Source organism: Anomaloglossus baeobatrachus, chromosome 9, assembly GCF_048569485.1.
Source record: "Anomaloglossus baeobatrachus isolate aAnoBae1 chromosome 9, aAnoBae1.hap1, whole genome shotgun sequence".
In the NCBI taxonomy this organism is placed as follows: domain Eukaryota; kingdom Metazoa; phylum Chordata; class Amphibia; order Anura; family Aromobatidae; genus Anomaloglossus; species Anomaloglossus baeobatrachus.
In genome coordinates, this window is record NC_134361.1 from 118,880,459 (window position 1) to 118,906,612 (window position 26,154).

General features: G+C 50.9%; 1 protein-coding gene across 7 annotated transcripts in view; it reads left to right on the forward strand.

Annotated features, from left to right (window-relative positions):
• ZMYM3 (zinc finger MYM-type containing 3) overlaps positions 1-26,154 on the forward strand; it is a 202,837-nt gene that overhangs the window by 86,680 nt on the left and 90,003 nt on the right. For all 7 annotated transcript variants that reach the window (XM_075323963.1, XM_075323961.1, XM_075323960.1 and 4 more), the window contains exons 8-12: positions 20,119-20,269; positions 21,073-21,188; positions 24,295-24,381; positions 24,467-24,617; positions 25,929-26,101. In XM_075323963.1, the coding sequence (XP_075180078.1) occupies positions 20,119-20,269; positions 21,073-21,188; positions 24,295-24,381; positions 24,467-24,617; positions 25,929-26,101 (678 nt within the window). The remainder of the gene's footprint in view (positions 1-20,118; positions 20,270-21,072; positions 21,189-24,294; positions 24,382-24,466; positions 24,618-25,928; positions 26,102-26,154) is intronic.

The window sequence follows — 26,154 nt, forward strand, 5'->3', positions numbered from 1 at the left end:
GGTTACAGAAAATACCCAAAAGTGACACCATTCTAAAAAAAAAAAAAAAATGAACCCCTCAAAGTGCTCTGAACCCCAACAAATTTATCTTTAGGTGCTTCACAGGAACTAAAACAATTTGGAAGGAAAAAATGAAAATTTTACTTTCCCTACAAAAATATTACTTTATCCCCAAATTTTGCATTTTCACAAGAGTATCAAGATGAAATGTACCGTACAATTTGTTGTGCAATTTCTCTGGGGTACGCAGATACCCCATATGTGGTGGAAAATTACTGTTTGGGCGTTACAAGAGCTCGGAAGGGAAAGAGCGCAATTTGACTTTATTAATGCAAAATTGTCTAGAATAGTTAGCGGACACCATGTGGCATTTGGAGACCCACTGATGTTCCTAACAGTGGAGCTCCCCCACAAGTGACCCCATTTTGTAAGCTAGACCCCTCAAGGAATTTATCTAATGTTTAGTTTGTACCTTGAACCCTCAGGTGTGTCACAGAATTTTAGAACGTTGAGGCGTGAAAATAAAAAAATACATTTCTTTGTCGCTCCATTGGGAGACCCAGACAATTGGGTGTATAGCTTCTGCCTCCAGAGGCCACACAAAGTATTACACTGAAAAAGTGTAACCCCTCCCCTCTGCCTATACACCCTCCCGTGGATCACGGGCTCCTCAGTTTTATGCTTTGTGTGGAAGGAGGCACACATCCACTCATGCTTTCCCATTTTAGTCAGCAGCAGCTGCTGATTTTATCGGTTGGAAGAAAAGAGGGCCCCCACAGGGCCCCCGGCATGCTCCCTTCTCACCCCACTACGTCGGCGGTGCTGTTAAGGTTGAGGTACCCATTGCGGGTACAGAGGCTGGAGCCACATGCCGTTTTCCTTCACCATCCCTTAGAGGCTCTGGGAGAAGTGGGATCCTGACCGGTCATCCATTTACCTGGACCGGGCTCCCTCCGCAGCCCCTGTGGGAATCTGACGGACAGGAGTCTATGTATCCTCAGGGACAGGGCCCTGCATCTAAAGGTACTCTGTGTCCCCATGGGGACTGTGCATGGAGCGCTTGTTTCACAGACGCTGCAGCAGCTGCTGGTTTGTGAAGACCGGGACTTCCGCGCCGACCGAGCCTGTTTGTCGGCCGCGGTATTAAATTTAGTCCCCGGCTTCATTGCGGCCTAGTACCATAACTGCCGCCCCCGGGCCTGCCAGTCAGGGGTAAGGGCGGGACGGTCGACCTGACGTCGGCAGTGAGGGCTGGAGCAGACTTTAGGTTTCCTCCCCCCCCCCCTCACTGATCACTGTGGGTCCCAGATTCCCGCACTTTACTAGTCGCCGCCCACGGCTCCCTCCTTCCCTGAGAGCTCCGGCAGCCATTTTTACACACATTCTGCCGGTGGAGGATTTTCAGGAACGAGCTCTGCAGCTCTGGGAGACCTAAGGCAGGGAATCTGGTGGACACACACTCCGCTTTGGGCGGTCGGTAAGCCACACCGGTCATTCGGTGCTGGTCCCCCTAGGGTGCCGGAGTATATATATATATATTCGTATATATTTTCTCTGTTCGGCCGGGTTGTTTACTTTTGGCTATATACCCTCAGTGATCACTCTCCTAGGAGACAACAGCATGTCGTCCACAAGGAGCAAGGGCGCTAAGGCAAAGGGTTTTTTTGCAACCTGTACCTCTTGTGGGGCTATGTTACCTGCGGGTTCCACCTACCCTCACTGTGAGCAATGCTCGACCCCTGTTGCACTTGCTCAGCCGGAGCCTCGGTCACTAGTGGGCCCCTCGGCTCAGGCAGACCATCCTGCTTCCACTGTCCAGGCGGCAGGGACAGAGTTTGCAGTTTTTGCTGAGAAACTCTGAGTCGCTTTCACAATCCATGGCTCAGTCTATGGACAAATGGTCTGCCAAGCTACTAGAAGCCTTGCAGTCCAGACCGGTCCTTACACAGGCCCCGGGCACTGTTGGATCATCGCCTCCAGGCCCCTCTCGGTCTGCGCCGCAGCGTGCTCCCGGGGTGGCCCCTAGGTCTCACGTGGAGGACTCCTGCACGGACCACAGTCCCAGACCGGCTAAGCGGGCTCGCTGGGAATCTTCCCCGACTTCCTCACGCTGCTCGGGGTCTCAGCTTGAGGACTCTCTGGAGGACGAGGCGGACGTCGCAGCTCAGGGCTCTGACCCCGACGTTGCCCTCAATCTTGATACACCTGAGGGGGACGCCTTAGTAAATGATCTTATATCGTCCATCAACCAGGTGCTAGATCCTTCTCCCCCACCTCCACCTATAGAGGAGTCGGCTTCGCAGCAGGAGAAACACCAGTTTAGGTTTCCCAAACGTACACGGAGTGCGTTTTTCGATCACTCTAACTTCAGAGATGCTGTCCAGAAGCAGAGCATTTCCGGACAAGCGCTTTACTAAGCGCCTTAATGACACACGTTACCCCTTCCCCTCTGACGTAGTTAAGGGTTGGGCTCAATGTCCCAAGGTGGATCCTCCAGTCTCTAGACTGGCGGCTAGATCTGTAGTATCAGTTGCAGATGGCTCATCGCTCAAGGATGCCACTGACAGGCAGATGGAGCTCCTGGTGAAATCCATCTATGAAGCCACAGGCGCGTCTTTTGCCCCGGCCTTTGCAGCCGTGTGGGCACTCCAAGCTATCTCAGCTTGTCTGTCTGAGATTAATGCGGTCACACGTACCTCTGCTCCGCAAGTTGCGTCTTTGACTTCTCAGGCGTCGGCTTTTTCGTCCTACGCCATGAACGCCGTCCTGGACTCTGCTAGCCGTACAGCGGTAGCATCCGCTAATTCGGTGGCAGTCCGCAGGGCCATGTGGCTACGCAAATGGAAGGCAGACTCTGCTTCCAAGAAGTTCTTAACCGGTTTGCCGTTTTCTGGCGACCGATTGTTTGGCGAACGATTGGATGAAATTATTAAGGAATCCAAGGGAAAGGACTCGTCCTTACCCCAGTCCAAACCGAAGAGACCTCAGCAACGGAAAATACAACCGAGGTTTCGGTCCTTTCGGCCCTCAGCCAAGTCCCAATCCTCCTCGTCCAACAGGCCAGAGGAACTCCTATGCGTGGCGGTCTACGTCACGCCCCCAAAAAACCGCCAGAGGCACTGCCTCCAAGGCGGCCTCCTCATGACTTTCGGCCTCCCCGAACCGCATCCTCGGTCGGTGGCAGGCTCTCCCGCTTTTGCGACGCCTGTGGCCACATGTCCAAGACCGATGGGTGAGAGACATTCTGTCTCACGGTTACAGGATAGAGTTCAGCTCTCGTCCTCCGACTCGTTTCTTCAGAACATCTCCGCCCCCATCTCGGGTCGGCGCACTTTTTCAGGCTGTGGGCGTTCTGAAGACAGAAGGAGTGGTGATTCCCGTTCCCCCTCAGGAACATGGTCACGGCTTCTACTCCAACTTGTTCGTGGTGCCAAAGAAGGACGGATCATTCCGTCCCGTTCTGGACCTCAAACTGCTCAACAGGCATGTGAGCACCAGAAGGTTTCGGATGGAATCTCTCCGCTCGGTCATCGCTTCTATGTCACAAGGAGACTTCCTAGCATCAATCGACATCAAGGATGCTTATCTCCATGTGCCGATCGCACCCGAACATCAACGCTTCCTGCGTTTCGCCATCGGGGACGAACACCTTCAGTTCGTGGCACTGCCTTTCGGCCTGACGACAGCCACACGGGTCTTCACCAAGGTCATGGCATCAGTTGTGGCGGTCCTGCACTCTCAGGGCCACTCGGTGATCCCTTACTTAGACGATCTCCTAGTCAGGGCACCCTCCCGGGTGGCGTGTCAGCACAGCCTGACCGTCGCTCTGGCGACTCTCCAGCAGTTCGGGTGGCTCATCAACTTCCCAAAGTCCAAGTTGACACCGACCCAATCACTGACTTACCTCGGGATGGAGTTTCATACTCACTCAGCGGTAGTCAAGCTACCGCTGGACAAACAGCTTTCGCTGTAGACAGGGGTGCAATCTCTTCTTCGGGGTCAGTCACACCCCTTGAGGCGCCTCATGCACTTCCTGGGGAAGATGGTGGCAGCAATGGAGGCAGTGCCCTTCGCGCAGTTCCATCTGCGCCCACTCCAATGGGACATTCTCCGCAAATGGGACAGGAGGTCGACGTCCCTCGACAGGAACGTCTCTCTTTCCCTTGCAGCCAAAACCTCTCTTCAGTGGTGGCTTCTTCCCACTTCTCTATCGCAGGGAAAATCCTTCCTGCCCCCATCCTGGGCTGTGGTCACGACGGACGCGAGCCTGTCAGGGTGGGGAGCGGTTTTTCTCCACCACAGGGCTCAGGGAACCTGGACTCCGATAGTCTTCTCTTCAGATCAATGTTCTGGAGATAAGGGCAGTGTATCTAGCCCTAAAGGCGTTCCATCGGTGGCTGGAGGGCAGGCAGATCCGCATACAGTCGGACAACGCCACGGCGGTCGCGTACATCAACCACCAGGGAGGCACGCGCAGCCGTCAAGCCTTCCCATAAGTCCGACGGATTCTGCAGTGGGTGGAAGCCACAGCCTCCACCATCTCCGCAGTTCACATCCCGGGCGTAGAAAACTGGGAAGCAGATTTTCTCAGTCGTCAGGGCATGGATGCGGGGGAATGGTCTCTTCACCCAGACGTGTTTCGAGAGATCTGTCGCCGCTGGGGAACGCCGGACGTCGATCTCATGGCGTCACGGCACAACAACAAGGTCCCGGCCTTCATGGCACGGTCTCAAGATCACAGAGCTCTGGCGGCGGACGCGTTAGTTCAGGATTGGTCGCAGTTTTGACTCCCTTATGTGTTTCCTTCTCTGGCGATGTTGCCCAGAGTGTTACGCAAGATCAGATCCGACTGTCGTCGCGCCATTCTCGTCGCTCCAGATTGGCCGAGGCGGTCGTGGTACCCGGATCTGTGGCATCTCACGGTGGGTCAGCCGTGGGCGCTTCCAGACCGCACAGACCTGCTGTCACAAGGGCCGTTTTTCCATCTGAATTCTGCGGCCCTCAACCTGACTGTGTGGCCATTGAGCCCTGGCTCCTAGCGTCGTCGGGTTTATCTCAGGATGTCATTGCCACCATGAGACAGGCCAGGAAACCAACGTCCGCCAATATCTATTACAGGTCGTGGCGGATCTTCTTGTCCTGGTGCTCTGATAAGGGTTTTACTCCATGGCCGTTTGCCTTACCCATTTTTCTTTCATTCCTTCAATCCGGAATGGACAAGGGTTTGTCACTCGGCTCTCTCAAGGGACAAGTATCGGCGCTCTCAGTATTTTTTCAAAAGCGCCTGGCAAGGCTTCCGCAGGTCCGCACGTTCCTGCAGGGAGTTTGCCACATAGTTCCACCCTACAAGCGTCCGCTGGAACCCTGGGACCTTAACAGGGTGTTAATGGCTCTTCAAAAAACCACCTTTCGAGCCGCTGAGGGATGTCTCTTTATCACGTCTTTCGCAGAAGGTGGCATTTCTTGTGGCAATTACCTCACTCCGAAGAGTGTCGGAGCTGGCTGCGCTGTCATGCAAAGCCCCCTTCCTGGTTTTTCACCAGGATAAGGTGGTTCTGCGTCCGGTCCCGGAGTTTCTCCCTAAGGTGGTATCTCCTTTTCATCTCAATCAGGATATCTCCTTACCGTCCTTTTGCCCTCATCCAGTTCACCAGTGTGAAAAGGATTTGCATTCATTAGATCTAGTGAGAGCACTCCGGCTCTACGTGTCTCGCACGGCGCCCCTGTGCCGTTCAGATGCGCTCTTTGTCCTGGTCGCTGGCCAGCGTAAGGGTTCGCAGGCTTCCAAGTCAACTTTGGCTCGGTGGATCAAGGAACCGATTCTTGAAGCCTACCGTTCTTCGGGGCTTCCTCTTCCTTCGGGGCTGAAAGCCCATTCTACCAGAGCCGTGGGTGCGTCCTGGGCATTGCGACACCGGGCTACGGCTCAGCAGGTGTGTCAGGCAGCTACCTGGTCTAGTCTGCACACCTTCACAAAACACTATCAAGTGCATACCTATGCTTCGGCAGATGCCAGTCTAGGTAGGCGAGTCCTTCAGGCGGCAGTTGCCCACCTGTAGGAAGGGGTCGTTTTCGGCTCTCTTTTATTGAGGTATTCTTTTACCCACCCAGGGACTGCTTTTGGACGTCCCAATTGTCTGGGTCTCCCAATGGAGCGACAAAGAAGAAGGGAATTTTGTTTACTTACCGTAAATTCCTTTTCTTCTAGCTCCTATTGGGAGACCCAGCACCCTCCCCTGTTCCCTTCGGGCTGGTTGTTCTTTTGTGTACACATGTTGTTCATGTTGAATTGTTCTTTTGGTTATGGTTTCAGTTCTACGAACATCCTTCGGATTGAATTTACCCCAGACCAATTTATAAGTTTCCTCCTTCGTGCTTTTGCACCAGAACTGAGGAGCCCGTGATCCACGGGAGGGTGTATAGGCAGAGGGGAGGGGTTACACTTTTTCAGTGTAATACTTTGTGTGGCCTCTGGAGGCAGAAGCTATACACCCAATTGTCTGGGTCTCCCAATAGGAGCTAGAAGAAAAGGAATTTATGGTAAGTAAACAAAATTCCCTTCTTTTAACACAAAAAAGTTGCTTTAACCCCCAATTTTTGTTTTATTTTCACAAGGGGAACAGAAGATAATGGACCATACAATTTATGCTATTTCTCCTGAGTACACTGATGTCCCATGTTTGGTGGAAATCTACACTGTACAAAGGGAAGGAGCATCACATTGGAGTTCAATTTTAGTTGCAGTGAATTAGGGGTGCCATGTCATATTGGCAGAGCCCATGATGTGACAGAACAGCAGAAATCCCCCACAAGTGACCCCCCCCCCATTTTACAAACTGCACACCTTAATAAATTAATCAAAGGGTGCAGTGAGCATAAGGACACTACAGGTGTGTCATAAAATTGTATACTATTAAGTGGTAAAGAAAGAAGAATTAAATTTTTACCACTGGAAAATTTTTTAACCCCAGATTTCCAATTTTCACAAAGGGAATAGGTAAAAAAAAAATATATTACACAATTTCTCCAGAACGTGGCAATATACCCCTTATGTGACTGTACAGTACTGTTTGGCCGCACCACAGGGCTCAGCAGGGAAAAAGCACCATATGATTTTTGGACCACAGATTTTCCTAGAATAGTTTGGGGACTCCATTTGCAGAGCCTAAGGAAGTGCCAGAACAGCCAAAACCCCCTCAAGTGACCACTTTTTTGGGAATTCATCTACTGGTGTTGTAATGAATTAGTCTCTGGAAAAAAGCCATCTTGTCAAATGCAGTAAATGTTGCAGGATTAAAAATTGCAAATAAGCCCTTGTAATGCCCAGTACATTGTAGTGCCTATACACTGTGCCCAGCTCCTGCTTCTGGAGACACACACCCCGTAAATTAAGCAAGCTTCCTCACTTCAACAAGGCCAAACATGTGGACATTAATGGTGTTTTAGGTACTTTGTGAGGCTCAGGAGAGAGGGGGGGCATTTGGATTTGGGAGCGCACATTTTGCTGGATTTCTTATTTGAGAAAGAGGGCCATATCATTTTTGTGCTTCCAGTAACATGGAAGCCCCCTATATTTCCATTAACAGATGACGAACCCGAGTGGGGACTTGTTTTTGTGGGTTGAGTTGAATACTACTTGGTGACAATTTTGGGTACAGAACATTTTGTATCAGTTCACATTTATCCTGTGCGCTAATGCTGAGCAGTTGCATTAGGGTTTCCATCTACATCTCTGAAATACATGTTTCAGGTGACACTCCCGATGGATCCATTCACTATAATGAGGCAGCGGAAGTACTCTGCACTCAGTTCGGCCGTTGTTCCACAGTGTCCGTCTTTTCAAAGGTGAACAAAACTGTTGCTCACCGCACTTTTGTGCACGCCTAACAAGATGGACACCGCCGCACCACAGTCCAGACGGGAGTTCCAAGCGATTCCCGTTTTCTCATTACAGTGCATTTCTTTGTCGCTCTATTGGGAGACCCAGACAATTGGGTGTATAGGCTATGCCTCCGGAGGCTGCACAAAGTATTACACTTAAAAGTGTTAAGCCCCTCCCCTTCTGCCTATACACCCCCCCGTGCTCTCACGGGATCCTCAGTTTTTTTGCTTTGTGCGAAGGAGGCAGACGTGCAAGCACAGCTCCACAGATTAGTCAGCAGCAGCTGCTGACTAGGTCGGATGGAAGAAAAGTGGGCCCATATAGGGCCCCCAGCATGCTCCCTTCTCACCCCACTTTTGTCGGCGGTGTTGTTAAGGTTGAGGTATCCATTGCGGGTACGGAGGCTGGAGCCCACATGCTGTTTTTCCTTCCCCATCCCCCTTAGGGCTCTGGGTGAAGTGGGATCTTATCGGTCTCCAGGCACTGAGACCGGGCTTCATCCACAACTCCTGTGGAGCCTGATGGATAGGAGCCGATACCGTTCAGGGACATGGCCCTGCATCTTAAAGGTACTCTGTATCCCTATGGGGACTGCGCACGGCATCACCTCAGCTTTGCTGGGTGTGCTAGTGCACCGGGGACCGCGGCGCTGACCGGGTCTATATGTGCCATTACACACTCAGCGTCGCTGAGTGTGTTTATATGTAAGGGCTACCGCACTGACCGCCGTTGCCACGGGACACTGCGGCGCGGCTGGGACTTGTAGTTCGCCGGGGACTTTCACGCGACCGCGCTTTTACGGCGGCCGCGTTTATTACTACAGTCCCCGGCTTCATTGCGGCCTAGTTTCCCTTTTTTTCTCCCGCCCTCAGCCCTGACAGGCAGGGGAAGGGCGGGACGCTGCACGGAGCGAGCAGCAATGAGGGCTGGAGTATGATTTACATGCTCCACTCCCCTCACTGTGCACAGTATGAGCGCCCGTTTCGCGCTCTTTCTAGGCCACGCCCACAGCTTCCTCAGCTCGTCAGGACGCCGCAGCCATTCCTGTCAGCTCCACCGACGCTGCAGAGAGGGACATATTCATCGGAGACCCAGACACGGTCTCTGGTGGCCTCACAACCGCTTAGGCGGCTGGTAAGCAGCACATGTGGTGCTAGCCCCATGGTGCTGTATTGTATTGGTACATTATTTGTGTACTGTATATTATTTACACTGTATGAGCACAGTTCTTTCTGGCTATATACCCTGTTGTGTTACTCAGGGAAAACTATAGCATGGCGCCCACAAAAGGCAGGGGTGCCAAAACACAGGCTTCTTATGTTGCCTGCGCCGCATGTAAGACCCAGCTACCGGCAGGTTCCACTGACCCTCATTGTGTACAGTGTTCGACCCCTGTGACACTTCCTCAGCCGGATCCTCTGCTAAGAGGGGCCCAGGGGGAGCCACCTGTGTCACTGTACAGGTGACAGGGACTGAGTTTGCAGCCTTTAAGGATCAACTATCTGAGACTATGGCTAAGATACTAGAAGCCTTGCAGTCCAGACCGGTATCTCAGCAAAGGGACTCTGTTGAATCATTGTTCCCTGACCCCCCTCAGTTGGACCAACAATGTCCTCACGGGGTATCTCATACACCCAGACGGAGGGTTCGGACTTAGAACCTAGCCCCAGATCGTCTAAGCGGGCCCGCTTAGAATTCCCTCGACATCATATTGTTTAGGGTCTCAGCGGGGGGATTCTCTGGTTGATGATGCGGAGACAGCTGATCAGGATTCCGATCCTGGGAGCGCTCTCAATCTTGATTCTCCAGACGGGGACGCCATAGTGAATGATCTTATTGCATCCATTCATCAGTTGATGGATATTCTTCCCTCAGCCCCTCCGGCGGAGGAGTCAGATTCTCAGCAGGAGAAATTTCGCTTCAGGTTCCCCAAGCGTACACAGAGTATGTTTCTAGACCACTCTGATTTCAGAGAGGCAATCCAGAATCACCATGCTTGTCCGGATAAGCGTTTCTCTAAGCGCCTTAAGGATACACGTTATCCTTTTCCCCCGGAAGTGGTTAAAGGTTGGAGTCAATGTCCCAAAGTGGATCCTCCAATCTCCAGACTGGCGGCTAGATCCATACTTGCAGTGGAAGATGGGGCCTCGCTTAAACATGCCACTGACAGGCAGATGGAGCTCTGGATGAAATCCATCTATGAAGCTATCGGAGCTTCTTTTGCCCCAGCATTCGCAGCCGTATGGGCGCTACAAGCTATATCAGCAGGTCAAGCGAAAATTGAAGCGGCCGCGCCACAAGTGGCTTCCATTACCTCCCAGACCTCGGCAATTGCGTCTTACGCTATGAATGCTGTCCTGGACTCTGTGAGCCGTACGGCAGTTGCGACCGCCAATTCGGTAGTAGTCCGCAGGGCCTTGTGGCTACGGGAGTGGAAGGCAGATTCCGCTTCCAAAAAAGCGTTTAACCGGTTTGCCAATTTCTGGCGACAGGCTCTTTGGCGAGCGCCTGGATGAAATCATCAAACAATCCAAGGGAAAGGATACATCCTTACCCCAGCCCAAGCAGAACCTCTCCCAACAGAGGAGAGGGCAGTCGAGGTTTCGGTCCTTTCGGGGCGCGGGCAGGTCCCAATTCTCCTCGTCCAAAAGGTCTCAGAAAGAGCAAAGGAACTCTGATGCATGGCGGTCTAAGTCACGTCCTAAAAAGGCCATTGGGAGCACCGCTAACAAAGCGGCTGCCTCATGACTTTCTACCTCCTCTAGTAGCATCCTCGGTCGGTGGCAGGCTCTCCCGCTTTTGCGACACCTGGCTGCCACAAATAAAAGACCGCTGGGTGAGAGACATTCTCTCTCACGGTTACAAGATAGAGTTCATCTCTCGTCCCCCGACTCGATTCTTCCGGTCCTCTCCGCCTCCCGAGCGAGCCGAGGCTCTTCGGCAGGCGCTGGGCACCCTGAAGGCAGAAGGAGTGGTGGTCCCTGTTCCTCTTCAGCAACAGGGCCACGGTTTTTACTCCAACTTGTTTGTGGTCCCAAAGAAGGACGGGTCCTTCCGTCCTGTCCTGGACCTGAAACTTCTCAACAAACACATAAAGACCAGGCGGTTCCGGATGGAATCCCTCCGTTCCGTCATCGCCTCAATGTCCCAGGGAGATTTCCTTGCATCGATCGATATCAAAGATGCTTATCTCCACGTTCCGATTGCCCCAGAGCACCAACGCTTCTTGCGCTTCGCCATGGAAAACGAACACCTACAGTTCGTGGCACTACCATTCGGCCTGGCAACAGCCCCACGGGTTTTCACCAAGGTTATGGCTACTGTAGTAGCGGTCCTCCATTCTCAGGGTCATTCTGTGATCCCGTACTTGGACGATCTGTTGATCAAGGCACCCTCTCAAGAGGCATGCCAACACAGCCTCGACGTTACCCTGGAGACTCTCCAGAGTTTCGGGTGGATCATCAATTTTCCAAAGTCAAATCTGACACCGGCCCAATCGCTGACGTACCTTGGCATGGAGTTTCATACCCTCTCAGCGATAGTGAAGCTTCCGCTGATCAAACAGCAGTCACTATAGAAAGGGGTACAGTCTCTCCTTCAAGGCCAGTCACACCCCTTGAGGCGCCTCATGCACTTCTTGGGGAAGATGGTGGCAGCAATGGAAGCAGTCCCTTTCGCGCAGTTTCACCTGCGTCCCCTTCAATGGGACATCCTACGCAAATGGGACAGGAAGCCGACGTCCCTCGACAGGTCCGTCTCCCTCTCTCAGGCGACCAAAGCCTCCCTTCGGTGGTGGCTTCTTCCCACTTCATTATCGAAGGGGAAATCCTTCCTTCCCCCATCCTGGGAAGTAGTCACGACAGACGCGAGTCTGTCAGGATGGGGAGCGGTTATTTCTCCACCACAGGACTCAGGGTACGTGGACCCGGCAAGAGTCCTCGCTTCAGATCAATGTTCTGGAAATTCGGGCAGTGTATCTTGCCCTGAAAGCGTTCCAGCAGTGGCTGGCAGGCAAGCAGATCCGAATTCAGTCGGACAATTCCACAGCGGTGGCATACATCAATCACCAAGGCGGCACACGCAGTCGTCAAGCCTTTCAGGAAGTCCGGCGGATCTTGATGTGGGTGGAAGCCACGTCCTCCACCATATCCGCAGTTCACATCCCAGGCGTGGAAAACTGGGGAGCAGATTATCTCAGTCGCCATGGCATGGACGCAGGGGAATGGTCCCTTCACCCGGACGTGTTTCAGGAGATCTGTTGCCGCTGGGGGGTGCCGGACGTCGACCTCATGGCGTCCCGGCACAACAACAAGGTACCAATGTTCATGGCACGGTCTCAAGACCCCAGAGCTCTGGCGGCAGACGCCTTAGTTCAGGATTGGTCGCAGTTTCAGCTCCCGTATGTGTTTCCTCCGCTGGCACTGTTGCCCAGAGTGTTACGCAAGATCAGGGCCGACTGCCGCCGCGCCATCCTCGTCGCTCCAGACTGGCCGAGGAGGTCGGGGTACCCGGATCTGTGGCATCTCACGGTCGGCCAACCGTGGGCACTACCAGACCGAACAGACTTGCTGTCTCAAGGGCCGTTTTTTCCATCTGAATTCTGCGGCCCTCAACCTGACTGCGTGGCCATTGAGTCCTGGATCCTATCGTCTTCAGGATTATCTCAGGATGTCATTGCCACTATGAGACAGGCTAGGAAACCAACGTCCGCCAAGATCTATCACAGGACGTGGAAAATTTTTCTGTCATGGTGCTCTGCTCAGGGTTTTTCTCCCTGGCCATTTGCATTACCTACTTTTCTGTCCTTCCTTCAATCTGGACTGGAAAAGGGTTTGTCGCTTGGCTCCCTTAAGGGACAAGTTTCTGCGCTCTCGGTGTTTTTCCAGAAGCGCCTAGCTAGACTTCCACAGGTACGCACGTTCCTGCAGGGAGTTTGTCACATCGTTCCACCTTACAAGCGGCCGTTAGAACCCTGGGATCTGAACAGGGTGCTGATGGTTCTTCAGAAACCACCATTCGAGCCAATGAGAGATATCTCTCTCTCACGCCTTTCGCAGAAGGTGGTCTTCCTAGTAGCAGTCACCTCTCTTCGGAGAGTGTCTGAGCTAGCAGCGTTGTCATGCAAAGCTCCTTTTCTGGTGTTTCACCAGGACAAGGTAGTTCTACGTCCGGTTCCGGAATTTCTCCCTAAGGTGGTATCCCCCTTTCATCTCAATCAGGATATCTCCTTACCTTCTTTTTGTCCTCATCCAGTTCACCAATGTGAAAAGGATTTGCACTTGTTAGATCTGGTGAGAGCACTCAGACTCTACATTTCTCGTACGGCGCCTCGGCGCCGCTCGGATGCACTCTTTTTGTCCTTGTCGCTGGCCAGCGTAAAGGGTCACAGGCTTCCAAATCAACCTTGACTCGGTGGATCAAAGAGCCAATTTTCGAAGCCTACCGTTCGGCTGGGCTTCCGGTTCTCTCAGGGCTGAAGGCCCATTCTACCAGAGCCGTGGACGCGTCCTGGGCTTTGAGGCACCAGGCTACGGCTCAGCAGGTGTGTCAGGCGGCTACCTGGTCGAGCCTGCACACTTTCACGAAACACTATCAGGTTCATACCTATGCTTCGGCGGATGCCAGCATAGGCAGACGTGTCCTTCAGGCGGCGGTTGCCCACCTGTAGGAAGGGGCCGTTTTTTTCGGCTCTATTACGAGGTATTATTTTACCCACCCAGGGATTGCTTTTGGACATCCCAATTGTCTGGGTCACCCAATAGAGCGACAAAGAAGGGAATTTTGTTTACTTACCGTAAATTCCTTTTCTTCTAGCTCTAATTGGGAGACCCAGCACCCGCCCCTGTTTTTTGTGTACACATGTTGTTCATGTTGAATGGTTTCAGTTCTCCGATATTCATTCGGATTGAATCTACTTTAAACCAGTTTATAATTTTTTCCTCCTTCTTGCTTTTGCACCAAAACTGAGGATCCCGTGAGAGCACGGGGGGTGTATAGGCAGAAGGGGAGGGGCTTAACACTTTTAAGTGTAATACTTTGTGCAGCCTCCGGAGGCATAGCCTATACACCCAATTGTCTGGGTCTCCCAATTAGAGCTAGAAGAAAAGGAATTTACGGTAAGTAAACAAAATTCCCTTCTTTCTATTGGGAATTTCTTTATCGTTCCTATGGGAGACCCAGACCATGGATGTTTAGCTTCTACCTCTGGAGGACACACAAAGTACTACACTTAAAAGTGTAGCTCCTCCCCCTGAGCTTACACACCCCCTGGTGAGCAGACCCAGCCAGTTTATTGCTTTGTGTTCAGGAGGCATACATCCACACATGCATTCTCATATGATTTTTCCTTTTGGATCGAGATTGAAGATTGTGGGTCCACGTCTGGACCCCCAGCATGTCCCTTCTCACCCCACTGTGTCGGCGGTGTTGTAAGGTTGATTCCTAGGCTGGAGCCTTACATGCCGTGCTCCTTCACCATGCCTCCTGGGCTCTGGCTTGAAGTGGGAGCCAGCACGGTCTCCATGCTTGGCAGGAGACCGGTCTTCATCCGCAGCCCTTCAGGACCCTGCTGGACCGGAGCACTCATCCCCAGGGACATGGCCCTGCGTCTCAGCAGCTAAGTACTTGAGACGTTTATATTTCGGGGTCCCTGTACTTTATTGTTGGGGGAGAGTGTGCTTAATGTGTTTACTGACATTTCCGGCGGGTTCTCTAGCTGTCGCCTGAGAACCGCGCCGATGGTGCCTGCGCGTCGACCGCGCCGCTCAAATTTAGGCCCCAGCTTCGCCGGAGGCCTAGTTTCTGTTTCACTGCCCTCGCATGTCACTCATGCAGAGGGACAGGCTCGGCTCCTCCCGGCGGCCGTTCTGTACAGGGGAGGGACACTCCCCACTGCTGTGCGTGTCCCCTCCCCTGTAGGTCTCTATGGCCCTCCAGATCCCGCTCCTCAAGCAAGTCCCGCCCCCTCTCCGCTCCGGCGGCCATTTTCTCAGCGTTCTCTCTGCGATCAGTCATTGCAGCGCTGGTCTGCAGCATCCCTGCTGAGGTGCTGTGCTTGGGGGTCCGGGCTTCGGGATCTGGAGGGCACACAACACCGCTCCAGCGGTCTGGTAAGCCACAACCGGTCTCCGGTTGTGGAACTCTGTATATACTCTCTGGGGTTCATTCTCTGGCAGAGCCCCCACTCCAGCAGCATGTCTCACACGAGGAGCAAGGCTCCAAAGCTTTATGCTGTATGCGCTGCATGTAAGCTCCTGCTGCCTGAACCGAGCACATTCCCACATTGTGATGTCTGCTCTAACTTGGCGGTGCCACAGCCTGGAGTCTCTCCCCCAGTGGTCTCTCAGGCTGCTCCTGCTCCTGTGGCTGAACCCCCGGCTTGGGTAGAATCCTTTTCTAGGTCTATCTCCCAGTCTTTTGCTGAGTCCATGGGACTTCTGTCCAGGACTCTGATGAATATGCATCAGCCCCCTTCACAGGTTGCCTCTTCTGCTAGGGGTCTCTCAGGACCGGAGCTCACAGAGGATTCATCATCAGGGCCCAGACCCCGTCCTCCTGAGAAGAGACGCAGGGTTCGCTCTCCCTCTTCCTCCCGCGGCTCTGATTCAAGAGCTGGCTCGCAGGATGAGGAGGATGCCTTTACAGGGGGCTCGGAGGCTAACTCCATGTACCCCATTGATCTGTCCGAAAGTGACTCAGATGTTAGTGACTTAATTGCTTCCATTAATTCTGTACTGGATCTCAATCCGCCAGTATCAGAGGAGCAACCCTCTCTAGCAGAAAAGCACCAGTTTACCTTGCCTAAGAGAGCAAAGATTGTGTTCTTTAACCACTCCAGTTTTAAGGCCGCTGTGACCAAACCCAGGGCCTGTCCTGACAAACGCTTCCCAAAGCGTGGTTCTGATGACTGTTTTCCCTTTCCACCTGAGGTAGTCAAGGAGTGGGCTCACTCCCCAAAGGTAGACCCTCCGGTGTCTAGGCTTTCAGCCCGAACCGTTGTGTCGGTGGCTGATGGCACCTCCCTTAAGGATTCCACTGACCGCCAGATTGACCTTCTGGCCAAATCCGTGTATGAAGCGGCGGGGGCCGCGTTTTCCCCGACTTTTGCAGCAGTATGGGCTCTCAAGGCCATCTCTGCTTCCTTAGAGGAGATGCATTCCCTCACCAGGGACTCTATACCTGAAATGGTTACCTTAACTTCCCAAGCTTCAGCTTTTTCATCCTATGCCATGTCTGCCATGCTGGAGGCTTCTCACCGCACTGCGGTGGCTTCGGCTAATTCTCTCGCTATCCGCAGGATCTTGTGGCTTCGAGAGTGGAAGGCAGATGCTTCTTCAAAGAAGTACCTTGCTGGGCTCCCTTTTGCTGGGTTCCCACTGTTCGGAGAACAGCTGGATGAAATTATTAAGGAAGCTACTGGCGGGAAGAGTACTTCCATGCCACAAACCAAAACCAGGAAACCTGCCCAGGGTAGGAATCAGTCGAGGTTTCGCTCCTTTCGTTCCTCCAACTGGTCGTCCTCTAAGCCCTCGGCCTCGTCCGCTAACTCAGCCAAGGACCAGAAATCCAACTGGCGCCCAAAAGCGCGTCCACAGAAGGCCGCAGGAGGTGCTGCCACTAAGGCAGCCTCCTCGTGACTATCTGCCTGCTCCAGCAACGTCCTTAGTCGGTGGCAGGCTCTCCCACTTTGGCGACGCTTGGTTTCAACACGTCTCCGATCAGTGGGTGAGAGATATCATCTCCCACGGCTACAGGATAGAATTCTCTTCCAGCCCCCCAAACAGATTTTTTCTCTCAACTCCCCCCCCCTGCTCCAAGGCCGCCGCCTTCTCACAGGCCGTGGCATCCTTGCAGGCCAATGGAGTAATTGTACCGGTTCCCGCCCGGGAACGGTTCAGAGGTTTCTACTCAAATCTCTTCCTAGTTCCCAAAAAGGACGGTACCTTCCGGCCCATCCTGGATCTCAAGCTTCTCAACAAGCATGTTCAGGTGCGGCATTTTCGCAAGGAGTCTCTGCGATCAGTCATTGCCTCTATGACCCAAGGGGATTTTCTGGCATCCATCGACATCAGAGATGCCTATCTACATGTGCCAATTGCAGTTTCTCACCAGCGTTGGCTACGTTTTGCAATAGGAGAAGATCACTTCCAATTTGTGGCTCTCCCCTTCGGGTTGGCCACGGCCCCTCGGGTATTCACCAAGGTCATGGCAGCAGTGATTGCAGTTCTCCACCTCCAGGGGTTGGCAGTGATTCCTTACCTGGACGACCTTCTAGTCAAGGCCTCATCCAGCGCAGACTGTCAGCGGAGTGTCTCGCTCACTCTCGCCACTCTAGCCCAATTCGGGTGGCTGGTCAATCTGCCCAAATCCACTCTGACTCCGACCCAGAGTCTCATGTACCTAGGGATGCAGTTCGAGACCTTGACGGCACTTGTGAAGTTGCCCTTAGTCAAACAGCAGTCCCTCCAGCTAGCGGTGCGCTCTCTGCTGAGGCCCCGCCGTTACCCCCTCAGGCGTCTGATGCAGGTGCTGGGTCAAATGGTGGTGTCCATGGAGGCTGTTCCCTTTGCCCAGTTTCATCTGCGTCCCCTGCAGCTGGACATTCTCCGCTGTTGGGACAAGCGGCCTTCCTCCTTACACAGGTTAGTGGCTCTGTCGCCACAGACCAGGAGCTCTCTTCAGTGGTGGCTTCGGCCTCTCTCCCTGTCCCAGGGGTGCTCCTTCCTGGCTCCGTCCTGGGTGATTCTCACCACAGATGCCAGTCTATCCGGCTGGTGAGCGGTATGTCTCCACCACAGAGCGCAGGGCATTTGGACTCTGAAAGGGCTGACTCGGACAATGTGCTGGAAACCAGAGCCGTGCTTCTGGCTCTCCTAGCTTTTCACCACCTGCTGGCAGGCAGGCACATTCGAGTCCAGTCAGACAACGCGACAGCGGTTGCCTACATCAATCACCAAGGCGGGACTCGCAGCCGCCTGGCAATGTTGGAGGTTCAACGCATCCTTCAATGGGCGGAGGACTCCAAGTCCACCATATCCGCAGTCCACATCCCAGGCGTGGAAAACTGGGAGGCAGATTATCTCAGCCGTCAAACCGTGGACGGTGGCGAGTGGTCCCTGCACCCGGCAGTGTTTCAGTCAATCTGCCGCAAATGGGGCACTCCGGACGTGGACCTAATGGCATCCCGTCACAACAACAAAGTTCCTGTTTACGTGGCTCGCTCCCACGATCCTCAGGCATTCGCCGCGGACGCTCTGGTTCAAGACTGGTCCCAGTTTCGGCTGTCCTATGTGTTTCCCCCTCTAGCTCTCTTGCCCAGAGTCCTGCGCAAGATCAGAATGGAGGGCCGGCGAGTCATCCTAATTGCACCGGACTGGCCCAGGCGAGCTTGGTATCCAGACCAGCTCCATCTGTCCGTAGCGATGCCGTGGCATCTCCGGACCGTCCAGACCTGCTCTCGCAAGGTCCGTTTTTCCGCCCGATTTCTGCGGCCCTCAAATTGACGGCGTGGCTCTTGAGTCCTGGATTTTGACGGCTTCTGGTATTCCTCCTGAAGTCATCTCCACTATGACTCGGGCCCATAAGTCTTCCTCCGCTAAGATCTATCACAGGACTTGGAAGATTGTCCTGTCCTGGTGTCGCTCTACCGACCATCCTCCTTGGCCATTCTCCTTGCCGACCCTTCTGTTTTTTCTACAGTCCGGTCTGCAGCTAGGACTGTCCCTCAACTCTCTCAAGGGACAAGTCTCAGCTCTGTCAGTTCTGTTCCAGCGGCGTCTCGCTCGGCTGGCTCAGGTCCGCACCTTCATGCAGGGCGCGTCTCACATCATTCCGCCTTACCGGCGGCCCTTGGATCCCTGGGACCTTAATTTGGTTCTCACGGTTTTGCAGAAACCCCCCTTTGAGCCTCTTAGGGAGGTTTCTTTGTATCGTCTTTCACAGAAAGTGGCCTTTCTGGTGGCCATAACTTCCCTCAGGAGAGTCTCTGATTTGGCTGCGCTCTCTTCGGAGTCACCTTTTTTAGTTTTTTATCAAGACAAGGTGGTTCTCCGTCCGACTCCGGACTTTCTTCCTAAGGTGGTCTCTCCTTTCCACCTTAACCAGGACATTACCCTACCTTCCTTTTGTCCGGCTCCTGTTCATCGCTTTGAAAAAGCGCTGCATACTCTGGATCTGGTGCGTGCGTTCCGGATCTATGTGTCTCGCACCGCTACACTTAGGCGGTGCACTTCTCTTTTTGTGCTAACCACAGGTCGGCGCAAGGGCCTCTCTGCGTGTAAGCCGACCTTAGCCCGTTGGATTAGGTCGACCATTTCGGACGCCTACCAGAGCACTCAGGTGCCTCCCCCGCCGGGGATCAAGGCACATTCGACCAGAGCTGTCGGTGCCTCTTGGGCTTACAGGCACCAGGCTACGGCTCAACAAGTCTGTCAGGCTGCCACTTGGACTAGCCTGCATACCTTTTCGAAGCGCTACCAAGTGCATGCTCATGCTTCGGCAGATGCGAGCTTGGGCAGACGCATCCTTCAGGCGGCTGTCGCCCACTTGTGAAGTTAGGTTCTGCCTACTTCTTAGTTTTTCTGTTTATTTCCCACCCAGGGACTGCTTTGGAACGTCTCATGGTCTGGGTCTCCCAAAGGAACGATAAAGAAAAAGAGAATTTTGTTTACTTACCATAAATTCTTTTTCTTATAGTTCCGTATTGGGAGACCCAGCACCCTCCCTGTTGCCTGTTGGCAATTTTCTTGTTCCGCGTGTTATCAACGGCTGTTGTCGTGGACAGAGTCTCCGGTTTTTCCGGCTATTGCTCTGTTCTACTTGTGGGTGGCTATTCTCCTTCAGCTTTTGCACTAAACTGGCTGGGACTGGCTCACCAGGGGGAGTATAGGCTCAGAGGGAGGAGCTACACTTAAGTGTACTACTTTGTGGGTCCTCCGGAGGCAGAAGCTAAACACCCCATGGTCTGGGTCTCCCAATACGGAACTATAAGAAAAAGAATTTACGGTAAGTAAACAAAATTCTTTTTTTTTTTTTTTAGGTTTGGCTATCATGCTAGAAAAGACTGTTATTTTACAAAATATAGGAGTTTTTTTTTTTATCACTGAATTTTGGAGGCTATCGTTTTTATTTTTTTTTGCCAACAGACGTGCACAGTGTGATTTCCTTCATCTGATTTATGTTGTTAGCTGTGATATACTGAATATGTATAATAGTCACAATTGCTCTTTTCTTCACAGAAAAACACAAAAGTTTATCCGTGTATGTATTGCAAGACACTTTGTAAGAACTTTGAAATGCTCTCCAACGTTGACAAGAATGGGCGTGTGGGCCTATTCTGCTCTATCTGCTGCATCACCTCGCATAAAGTCAAGCAGGGTGGAATACCAGGTGAGCCAGGGGTATGTTGGGGCCGTATATAGGAGTGATTGGGCTGTGGCTTCCCAGGTGTTATCCACACAGTGAGGTTTTGTACTAGGCATATCCTATGTGGATTTTGAAAGTAATTTGTGGTGAAACTCCACAGCTGAACTCTGATTACTAAGCAGTGGAGCTCCATTGTGCTTCACTGATGCTTCTCCATGAGTCTCGCCCTATTTCCTCTAAAATCTACAGCATGGCCCCTATTTCACACAGATTTTATTATGGTGCATAAAATGCATGTGACCACAGTCTGATCCACTTGGGCAGCTGGTTACCCATCCCATAACCAGGATAGATGTGTCCCCTCAGATAAACAATGGAGGCTTCTATTGAATGATAGCGAAACCAAGAAGTAGAAGACCACACAAGGGCTATTTTTTCCTTCCATTACAAAAGAAACCGTGACCCTGATTCATTCATTGTTCACGCTAGTCTTGATTTGGGAGCTTGCTGGAGTCAGACTTTCCTGATTCATGAAAGGTGCACGAATCTTCATGGATCTGGAGTATCTGACAAGTGGTGTGCGTTAAGCCAGAACTCTTACTCCAGTCAGCTACAGGAGTGAGTTTTCTGGCGTATAGGATGCCAGAACTCGTCATGAATTGGATGAACTGTTAAGTCTTGCCCCAGCTTTGCCCATTTTGTTGGAGGTGTTGTTGGTGTGAAACCTCCAAAAGGTGCAAAATTTAGGCACAACTCCAGCTGAAGCTTTGAATCTGGCGCAATATCTCTTTTTATGTTTTCTCCTCATCATTTGGTTATTTCCTTAGGCCCTTCCCGACCTTGCAGCCTGTGCCGGCGCAGTCTATCAGAACCAGCATACTACAATAAAACAGAGCGTGTCCTTTACCAGTTCTGCAGCCCCAGCTGCTGGACCACCTTCCAGGTACGTCAGGCTTATTATAGTCTTCTGATATATAACATAGCCAACTAGCTCACTACCCATACTCCACTTGTAACCCAAGTTCATCCTCATTCCAAGTGTTCTTCTAAAGTGACCTTGATGTGTCAATGATCTATTGTTCTGTAAGTTATAAGGCATGTGATATTGATGGTTCGTTCTGAAGGCCCTCATACACATTAGACTAAGTGGACCAGTTCCAATATCTGTGGGCTCCAGATTTTTCTGTTGGGGGACATAAGGATCCAGTATACACAATTTTGGACTGACAATTGTTTTGTTCTCGGCAAGATAATCGGCCCCAGAGAATTATGGCAGTGCACCTCTTGAAGAGAAGCCTGGAGCTCTCAGCAGAGCGTGTGCTCCTGTATATGGAGGCGCCAGGAGAGAGCTCTGTTAGCTGAATGGTTGATTTGTAGCATAGGTGATCAATATTCGATTAATATGTGGTACAACACCCAGCACCACCACATAGAAACACTGAACTAGGGTTGGACAATTTTGCGTAAATTACCTGTCATGTTGTTTTTTCATATGTTTTAACAGATACAATGTGCATCATTAACGTGTTAAAAAAAAATCCATGTATTTATCTTGAGAAGAAAGAAATGTTATTTGCTTACATAAATGCACTAAATACATTAGGTTTCAGTCAGAGGGGCGACACTTTTGCTGGAATCAGTAACTGTTACTCAAGTTCAGGCAGGATTCATTTATTAGTCACGCCCCCAGCATTGTAACTGATTACACCACAGGTCCTGAACATCACTTCTCAGCTGAGCTCCGCCCATTAGTCACATGATCAGGACATCAGCACAGGTCCTGCACAGCCACTTCTCTTCTGCTGAGCTCCAGAGCTCAGCATTGGAGACATGGTGGCGAAGGACCTGTGGTGTAATCAGTTACAACGCTGGGGGCGTGACTAAAAAATGAATCCTGCCTGGACTTGAGGAACAGTTACTGATTCCAGCAAAAGTGTCGCCCCTCTGACTGAAACCTAAGGCATATACTGCATTCACCTAAGCATATTAAGTTTTTTTTTAAGATAAATACATGGAATTTTTATTTATTTTTATAAAACCATGTTAGTCATGCAAATTGCATCATTTAAAGTATATCGGGGGTGGTTTAACCCCTTCACGACCGCGGGCCGTAAAATTAGGTCCCTGCGGTCATAACCTTACTGCCCGCGGTCTGCCAGCAGCATCATGCTGCGATCTGCACACATCTCAGCTGATTTTCACAGCTGAGATGTGTGCCTGCTAGGCACGAGCAGACTCGTTATCTGCTCGTGCCGTTTAACCCCTTATATGGCGCTGTCAATATGTGACAGCGCCATTATAAGCGCGATTGCAGTAAAATTTTACTTACCGCCCGATACCGGAAGTCACGTGACGCGATCACGTGACTCCCGATAGTTGTCATGGTAGCACAGGGTCATGTGATGACTCCTGTACTACACCTGACTTGCTTTCACTTTCACTGTGCCAGCGGCACAGCCAAAGAGAAAGAGAGCGTATCTGCGGTTTACAGCCTTGTAGCTGTGATCAGCAGATACTGCAGAGCAATCGGATTGCTGATCGCAATAGCCCCCTAGGGGGACTAGTAAAATAAAAAAAAGTTAAAAAAAGTTTTAAAAAAAAAACAAAAAAACCTAAAAGTTCAAATCACCCCCCATTCGCCCCATTGAAAATTAAAGGGTTAAAAAAAAAAAAAAAATATATACACACATTTGATATCGCCGCGTTCAGAAACGCCCGATCTATCAAAATATAAAATCAATTAATCTGATCAGTATACGGCGTAGCGGCAAAAAAATTCCAAACGCTAAAACGACTTTTTTTTGTCGCCACAACTTTTGCGCAAAATGCAATAACCGGCGATCAAAACTTAGCATCTGCGCAAAAATGGTACCGTTAAAAACGTCAGCTCGAGACGCAAAAAATAAGCCGTCACTGAGCCATAGATCCCAAAAAATGAGAACGCTACGGGTCACGGAATATGGCGTAAAACGTGCGCCAGTTTTTTCGGACAAACTTCCGATTTTTTTTTTAACCCCTTATATAAAAGTAAACCTATACATGTTTGGTGTCTACGAACTCGCACTGACCAGAGGCATCACACCCACACATCAGTTTTACCATATAGTGAACACAGTGAATAAAATATCTCAAAAACCGTAGTGCTATTGCACTTTTTTTGCAATTTTTCTGCATTTGGAATTTTTTTGCAGTTTTCCAGTACACTATATGGTAAAATTGAGGGTTTCATTTAAAAGTACAGCTCGTTCCGCAAAAAATGAGCCCTCACATGACCATATTGACTGAAAAATAAAAAAGTTACGTCTCTCAGAAAAAGAATGGCGAAAAAAAAACGGAAAGCGAAAAATCGGCCGGTCGTGAAGGGGTTAATATAAAAAAATGACATGGCAGGTTCCCTTTAAGTTAGACAATTTTAAAAAAAATGCTGTTACCCCAATCGATGGGGTGCAGGGAGGCTTAACCCCCACTAGGCTTGTATTGATGTCCTATTACCGGGGGGATAGGTAGGACCGCACGAGGTCTCCATCTTGCATCCTTATTACTGGTGAAATGAATGTTATATAATCCTTCCCCTTTGTGAGGCTTTGGGCCTCTAGTAACAAAGTGTTATGCCAAAACGCATCTCCAGCCATGACCACACTTGGCCACAAGATGGCAGTACTTCAGTAATTGAGGATCTGTATTTAATGATTTAATTCTGTGACATTTTCTTTCTTTTTGCTTTATATTTTGTTTTTCATACATAATTTTCCAGTTACACTATATTTGGAAATTATTTTCCAAACCAGAACATCTGTAAGTGAAGGTACAAGTTAAAGCTTGATTTAATTTGCATCATCCGGTCTAGTGGAATCAACAAAGCAAAAAATTGTACTATTTTTATATTTATTATCAGTTTTCCCACGAAGGACTGAGTGATTTGTGTTTTATGCCGTCTTACGAGGGATCGGATTTAGTGGCTAGATATGCAAAGCGTTTCTTCTGCTCGTCTGTACATTGTTACACATAAGTTTGCTGATCTGTTACTCATAGTATCTCGTGTCTTTTAGCGTACCAGTCCGGAGGGGGGAATCCATCTCAATTGTCATTATTGTCACAACATGTTTACCGGCAAACCCGAGATCTTGGACTGGCAGGTAAGAGCGTGGCTCCTGATTGTGGAGGCTGGCGTCCGGGCACAGCAGTCACACATTGTCATCTGTGCCGCATCCTTCTTTACAGGACCATGTGTATCAGTTCTGTTGTAAAGATTGCTGTGAGGACTACAAGCGCCTGCATGGGGTGGTGTCCCAGTGCGAATATTGTAAGCAGGAGAAAATTCTTCATGAAAAGATACGATTTTCAGGTGTGGAGAAGAATTTTTGTAGCGAGGGTAAGTAAACTGGTAACTCCGTGTTGTACAGATGCCAGCGAGGTTGTACTTCTTCCCACTTGCATGTCACTGCTTTCGGGGTCACAGCGCTCCCTCATTCACTTGTATGGTGCTGCAATATAGTAGCAGCTTCAGCCGAACCTTGGTCACACTGCAGGTGTTGTAGTCAGTCGTCGTGTACCCACAGCCTCAAACCGTGCCACATACATTTTACAGCCCATCTGAAGTTTTCTAGACCCTCTATGTAAATGAGCACAAGGTAGTCCGCTGGGCTTTCCTTACAGGATAGATGAGTCCAGCATAGCATGTCCTGAGCAGGTGTCGGTTCCCATATCAAGATGTGCTATGTTTGTCATGGATTACAACGGTCGTCGTGTGAAAACTCAGCGACTGCTACATGCTTGGCACTCACTGACAGGCATGGCCAGAGATGCAGGGACCTATTTCAGCTGTACCCTCTCTGATCATTGTAATCAGACAATCTGATTGACACAGCATGATCGTGCTGAAGGTGCTGAAACATCACAGTACAATGGCATCGCGGCAAGCTCTGGTCACATGCTGTCATGTGATCAGAGCTTGTGATTGGAGCTTGCCACGATGCCATTGTACTGTATTACACTGTACTGGAGTGTGATGGATCCGGCAAAGCGGCGAAATGCCGGATGTGTGAAACCGGCCCTAGCTGATAGCTGAGCTCCTGCAGTAACAGGAGGGCTGGTGCCAGCACTGCCCCTAGCTGATTAACCCTCCAAATGCCATGATCGATGACGGGTGCGACATTTGGAAGGTTGTGAGAGGGAGGGGGCTCGCTCTCACCTCCATCGGCACCCTCATGATGAAATCAAGGAAAGCCGATGGTTGTCATGGCATTCAAACGTCAATTACCTCCTGGTGTGCCAGGTATGGTGGCCTGTTAGACTTACCCATAGGCAGGGTATAACAGTCAGTGTTCTGTCAGTGTAATATGACAGGTCTCATATATTGCAGTACATGTCTACTGCAATGTTATGAGACCAGTGATCAGAAAAATAAAAGTTAAAGTCCCATAGAGGGGCTAAGTAGAAAAAAAATTAACAAAAATGACTAAACATAAAATATTACACCAATAAAAAAAATGTTAAAAAAACCCACGGATAAAGTACATATTTGTGAGAGAAGGGGTTAAGCTGGAATTCTTGAATGATCGGCGTTTGGCAGCCCTTGTCGGTGACATGCCGTGTGGGGGGTGGGGTACAGATGTGGGACAAGTTTGGAGGTCACATGGCAAATAATGTCTTTATGTTCTGCTTCCATCTCTCTTCTGCACAGGCTGTGTGCTCCTCTACAAACAGGACTTTACCAAGAACTTAGGCCTGTGCTGTATAACGTGTACTTACTGTTCCCAAACCTGTCAGCGGGCCGTCACTGAAGAGCTGGATGGCAGCACATGGGACTTCTGCAGTGAGGAGTGCAAGAGCAAGTATCTACTGTGGTACTTCAAGGTGAGCGTCCCCACATCTGCACTGTGCCATATAGTCGTCACACCAGACACAGA